At 42.4% G+C, this 6,596-nt stretch overlaps 1 protein-coding gene across 1 annotated transcript in view; it reads left to right on the top strand.

Moving 5' to 3' along the window:
• The first annotated feature begins 294 nt into the window (after positions 1-294).
• Positions 295-6,596, top strand: part of rab2a (RAB2A, member RAS oncogene family) — an 86,513-nt gene continuing 80,211 nt past the window's right edge. Inside the window, exon 1 of the mRNA XM_043689313.1 lies at positions 295-438. Within this exon, the coding sequence (XP_043545248.1) occupies positions 393-438 (46 nt within the window). The 5' untranslated portion in view covers positions 295-392. The remainder of the gene's footprint in view (positions 439-6,596) is intronic.

Here is a 6,596-nt window from a genome sequence, read left to right as displayed (position 1 = left end):
TAAACCCGTTGGACTATAACCTGGTACTGTGTGATTTTTAACTGTCTGTGGTGGTAGTTCCAACAGATGCCGCTGGTGCGTAGACTGGCGCTGTCTGTGGAGGTAGTTCCATTAGGTGCCGCTGGTGTGTGGACTGGCGCTGTCTTTGGAGGTAGTTCCATTAGGTGCCGCTGGTGGGTGGACTGGCGCTGTCTGTGGAGGTAATTCCATTAGGTGCCGCTGGAGTGTGGTCTGGCGCTGTCTGTGGCGGTAGTTCCATTAGGTGCCGCTGGTGTGTGGTCTGGCGCTGTCTGTGGAGGGTGCAGCTCTCCTAGTTCCGGTGCTGACGTCGGCAGGAGCCTGTTATTGCTGAGGCGGCGGCGGTTCGAGTGCGCAACGGGCACCGGCTCAGGATGGCGTACGCTTACCTCTTCAAGTACATCATTATTGGGGACACAGGTGAGCTCCGAGTGCCGGGCTGCGGGGAAAGCGGCACCGGGAGGCTCCGTCCTCCCGCGGGCCCAGCGGCTGCCACCTCACCCTGGTCCGGCCCAGCGCCTTCAGCAGCCTCCGGGGCTGGGGCAAGCAGCTACCTCCCCCCACCCCCTCCATACCCCGGGGCGGGGGGAGAGCTGGGTCCAGGCAGAGAGGGGCCAGGCCCAGGTCTCGGGGGGCACAGCCGAGTTGTGGCCTTCACTCGAGGCCGAGGCCGAGGCCTCACTGTGCCGCCGGGCTCTCTGTTTAATGTTAGTCCCCTGCCTGGCTCCAGGCCTTCTCCCCCCCCTGTTCTGGATGGGGGGGTCACCGCTGTCAACAACCGGCTTCCCCAGGACTTCGGGATGAATAAGGCTCTGACCCCGTTGCAGTCGTTGTAAATAGTTTCATTCCGACTGAAGCCAGAATCAGCGGGACTTCCATCATGGGGAGTGAGCTGGCACTAGGCGGAGAGAGAGGTTCCCTTAGATGGTCTGTGGCTTTTTGGAAGAATAATCCCGTCGCGCCCATTGGGTGATGCTTTTGGTGAATTTTGCAGAACCGGCTTTTTGGGTATGGTTTTGGGGCGTTGTGGGATCTCCAAGGGAGGAACGAAAATTAAATGTGAGGCTGTCTGACAATTTTGGAAGAATTGGTGAGATGGCAGAAAATAAAATGCTGGTAGCATGTAATATGCACGGCACACAGTAAGTGACAGTTCAGTGGTCTGGGTGTACCACCCTTTGTCAATATAATTTGCTTCATTTTATGTACATCTCATTACCACCTTTTTAAAAGTAACATTTAGTAACAATAAAACTGCTTTCTACACAGCACCCACATATAAGGTGGTGTCTCTAACAATGGTTGATTTTATTTTTAAAAAATACTTGTGAATCAGCCCTGATGAATGCTGTGATCTATTTGGATTTTACCTTTCAAAAATCACTCCCTGCTTGTTGCTTATTAGTGCACATGTGTACCTATAGTGGGCATCAAAATGTAATGGTCCTCTGAAAAATGTTTAGATTTCCTAATGACCTGATGTCAGGAGCCTGATACCAACCATGTTAGTGCTCCTTCTGAATTAATGCTGCACAGTTGTAAAATTGACAATTTCTATGGTAAGGACTGTTCTCAAAAGAGTAATGTTTTGCTGCTGTTCATGGCAACAGTTCAGAAAGCTTTGTTTTCTGTGGAAGAGTAATTACATAAAAAATTTTCAATACTTAAGTTAAAAAAAAAAACAAATTAAAGGCAACTGAAGTATCATGCTGACCATGTTGTAAAAATAAACAGGTAGTTCTATAGAATTGTATGTCAGTTGAGTTACATTGACTGATTGTAATCATTCATAGGATGTGGGTGTCACTGGCAGGACCAGTATTTGTCTATCTCTGGTTGTTCTTGAGAAGGTGGTCAGTTGCTGCCTTGAACTGCTGCAGTCTACTTGCTGTAATTGCAGTGACAAGGGGAGGAAATTCCAGGAGAATGACCCAGTGATAATGAACAAATGGTGATATATTGTCAGGATAGTGAGTACCTAGGGAAGAACTTGCAGGTGGTGGGGTTCCCATGAGTTGGCTGCCCTTGTTCTTCCAGATGATAATGAGTTTCAAAGGTAGTGTCTCAGGGCCCTGAGTGAAATACCACAGTGTATTTCATAAATGGTGCAAACTGCTGCTAATGAGCATTGTGGTGGATGGAGTGAATATTTTGAGGATGGGGTATCAATTAAGTGGGTTGCTTTGTCCTGGATGTTGTCAAGCTTTGGGTGTTAATGGAACTGCACTTGGAATACTCCACTTTCCTATCATACTCTTGATTCTTGCCATACTGACTGTGGGGGCTGGGCAGTGTGGTTGTCAGAAGCCGATTTACTCACTACAAGATTTTTAGCATATTTCTAGCTCGGACCTAGTGCTTGTGGCTCGTCTAGTTCAGTTTCTGGTCAGTGGTAACTCCAGGTTAAGTGGGCGATTCACTGGTGATGACATTCAAAGTCAAGAAGTGATGATTAGACTCTTCTGTATTGAAGATGGCCATTGCCTTGCATTTATGTGGTGCAAATGTTGTTTGCCACTTGTCAGCCTAATTCTGTATCATGTCTAGGTCTTGCTCCATTTGGATGTAGACTGCTTCTGAATAAATTATGTAATCTGGGCTTCTTTATTTTAAGAAACTTTAAACCTTTGTCAAGTCCCCCAAACTCACTTCAAGCCCACAGCTTCAGCCATGAAGAAGAAAATGAGCAGATATATGGGAATACTACCCGTGGCAGTTGCTATCTAAAGCAGCCTCCATCCTAACTTGAAACTATATTGTTCCTTCAGTCCCACTAAGACAAAATCATTGAACTCCCATTTTAGCATTGTATGTGTCCTTCCATGTCAAAGACTGCAACAGTTTGAAATGTCAGCTCACCATCCCCTTCAGGGCAATTGTGGATGGACTATAAATGTTAGTTTAGCCAGTGACACCCATGTCCTGTGAGCTAATAACAGATTTAACAAATCCAAAAATGGCAGGTGGAGTAACCGAGAGCTCTGATGTAATTGTGTGGCATGGGTTTAACAATCGGTGCTCAGTCACCTGTTTAGCTGAAAGGATTGAAGAAATGTTGTGCGAAGTCTCTACAAGAACCACCATAAATCAATTGGTTTTGATTGGCAAACAAATCAGGAAATGACATGCCAAATTACAAATTGAGTGCTCTTAATCCTTCTAATAAGTGATGTCAAGGACCAGTCAACTGAAAATGCCTGTGGAAAGTTAAGCTGGACAAGGTGGGGTAGAATTAGACTTGAACAAGTGAGGCTATTGCAGTGCTGAAGAAAGGGTTTCTCCTTCCTAGCATGTTAATGTGGAGAATGTGAAGTAGGAACAAACATTTCATTTTCAAGTACTTTGGGCAGTTGAAGTAGCTTTAATTATTTGATCTCGCAAGTGACTTCAGAAATGTAATTCAAAAGATTTTGACTCTGGAACATGAAATATCAAAGTTCCATAGCATCAATTCAACGTTTCAGCTCTCACTTTCTTATCCTGTCAGTTTTGTTCAGAAATTATTTTTCCAGGACAATGATGCCGTGATTGAGTTAATGTATTTCTAATCATTGGAGTGGTTATCATTCATGCACTTGGCTATCTCTCTTTTTGGTGTTAATTCAGTAGTTACTACTTCTGTCTGTGTCCTACTGAAATGCCCCGTTAGCCTGTTACAGAGCCCTTATAACATCAAACTATTATCCTGAAAACTTCCTGCAAATTAATTTTGAGTAGAGTTGTGTGTTGCTGGAAAAGCACAGCAGGTCAGGCAGCATCTGAAGAGCAAGAAAATCTGATTTTTCTGCTCGGATGCTGCCTGACCTGCTGTGCTATTCCAGCAACACGCTCTGAACTCTGATCTCCAGCGTCTGCAGACCTCAGTCTCGTAGTTTTGAGTACAACATATCTTGAATATTGACTTCAAGCAGGTTTGGCCAGAAAGTGGGCACTATTTAATGAGACACTTTTCTTGTTCATGTAATGCCAGAGGAGCCAGCTCAAGTGTCGAGATTGACAAGAGTATGGTATGGAATAAAGTTGAGCACAGGCTCAATATTGTACCTGCTGTGGTGATCATGGAGGTCTGTCTTTTACCTTTAACCTATTCTGTAGCGTCATTAATCCTTTTGTTATGCATCAATTGTCTCTCTCATGGTGATATCGATGGTGCTGTCTGGATAATGATTCCTTACCCAATCCAAATATTTGTTTTTATTTGAAAATGTTTTCCAGCAAATGACAACTGCTGACAATTGTACCACAACTGTGATGCTTATGAAGTTGTATGGGCAAATTACACATTTGAAGAATCATAAATCTGCATAAGCACCCTGCTTCTCTTTCTGCGGTATAGTTACTGAAAATACACCAAATTTGATAATTTGCAACAGGACTGCCTCAACAAGGTTTTAATGGAAGCTGATTGTGTTTGCCAGTGTTGAATTATATTTTACTGTGAAAGCGTAGACTGTTTACGAATCACTACACCTGTTCCATTATTTCACAAAAGGTTACAAGCTTTAGAAGTAATTTTTTGGCAATTGTTTGGTATTTTTGGTGTCCGTTCTGCCTTGTGGGTCAGAGTCTTCACCCAACTTGGAAGCTCAAATACTCAAACCCATCCTAGAGACTTGAGCACATTATCAAACTTGATTCTTCAGTGCGGTACTGAGGGAATGCAATCTTTCAGTTGTGATATTAAACCCAGGCCCTGTATGTGCACAAGTTGGTTGTTGTATCTTCCAACATTACAGCAATCACAGCATTTTTAAAAGCACATTCCTTTGGGATATCTTCCAGATGGCCTCCTTTGCTTTGACTCTTAATTTGTAATATTTGGCTTAACATGGAAATAAGTAGGACTGAATTCAAAACTTTGTTTAGAGCTCTTGGCCAAGAATAAAAATGGTAGGTGTGACTTATTGTATTTACATTGCCGAGAGCAACAAGGAAATCTTGTTAATCACTTGAAGAATTAAAACCTTTTTATTTTGTTCTTTCCTCCTCTAATTAGTGTCTGACTGAGCAGTCCATATCAAGTGAGATTCTATTGCTTTGTATTGGCTGCTTTCTATTGGTTTGATATTGTAATGTGTTGGTGCAATTTGTGAACCAATCTTGTTGAGAATAAGAAATTGTAATAATGCTAAAATGCTTAGATGTACGGAGTATAATAATTAATTTGTGTGGGATTCAAGAATGAGTTCTTTCAATTAATTAAAATCAAAGTTTTCCCAAAAATTTGTGATAAGTGGAGCTTCGAGGTTGCCATGTATCTTGGTTTGCTTTATAAAATGTCCAAAAAAAGTGAACAAGTGAAAATTTAATTTTTCAACTTGTTCATGGTCTGACCTTGCATGATAACGGCAATGAGAAGCATTGGGGAAAGATTGCACGAAGCAGTTCTGGAGAAACAAAATGGTTGCTTTCTGCTTTGCCTTGTCTTTTTGGACATGTCTACTGTGTTTGACAACATTGCTGACATGTTTTCATGCTGCCGTACAAAATTCCAGTGCATCTCTACAGTTTTGTGCTCTCGGCTTAAGAAATCTGCCTGAGGAGTGGGCATTGATGGGACTCAGCAGGCATCACAGTGATTATCTCCCTTTTCTTCTGTTGGTACATTTTTGTCCACTTTATTGATATAAACCTTAAATGCTTCAGCTCAACAAGATGGTTTTGTTTGCTTTGTATTGCATGGCTAGTATCTTGACATGCAACATAATGTCACTTGCCTATCACAACAAGTGTCAACTTCTTTGGTACTGTCCATGTCTCAGACCATTGTCGTGGAATATTCTTTGCATCTTGAAACATTTAATGAAGGAAAGGAATGATATGAGAAAAGCTGACCACTTTCTGGTGTCATCCACATTAAATATGTAGTTTTTGCATACTCGTTCAAGATGTAGATGTAGCTACCATTGCTACAGCCCTGTCTGTCATCTTGTGCTCTAGCGCTGTCTAACGCAACTCTTGTTGGCACAGTCACATAACGAGCATCCACAAGTTCAGCTAATCCAGAATTGCGAGTCAGAAGCTTCAGCTTGTGGGCCCACTGGTATTTGATTCCTTCTGTCAGTCAAGTGGCTGACAATTTCACCAGTTCCTGGCTATTTGAATTTGAATAACTGCTATTTCCCTTTGGATAATATAGAAATCCTAACCAGCTTTGAGGGAATTTTCAACTGAGTTTCAGTGGCAGACAGAAAAGCTGAATATTGTGGGTCCAAGCTCTACTTCAAAGAATTCAACAATAATCCAAAATGACATTTATTACTACTGCATTTTCTAAACAATTTCAGACTAAAATTGTCCATCCATCTTCTGTCATGGGAATAACTTCAATTGTGTTTTTCTGCCTTGATGGTTTCTCCTCTTGAGCATCGCAAAAGCAGATTGTCTGTAACTTGTTTCACGATTGATTGTGCAGCCTTTCTGTGTAAATTGATCACTGCCTTTCCCTGTTAGAACAGTGACTACACTTGAGTATTCAAAGTACTATAAAACACATGACTTCATGAAGGGTTTGGGAATTTTCTTTTGTGTAGTATTTATTGCAGTTCTTTGAAAAGGGGGGGGGGGGGGGTAGCTGA

Source organism: Chiloscyllium plagiosum, chromosome 4, assembly GCF_004010195.1.
Source record: "Chiloscyllium plagiosum isolate BGI_BamShark_2017 chromosome 4, ASM401019v2, whole genome shotgun sequence".
In the NCBI taxonomy this organism is placed as follows: Eukaryota; Metazoa; Chordata; class Chondrichthyes; order Orectolobiformes; family Hemiscylliidae; genus Chiloscyllium; species Chiloscyllium plagiosum.
This window is presented reverse-complemented; position numbering and strand designations above follow the sequence as displayed.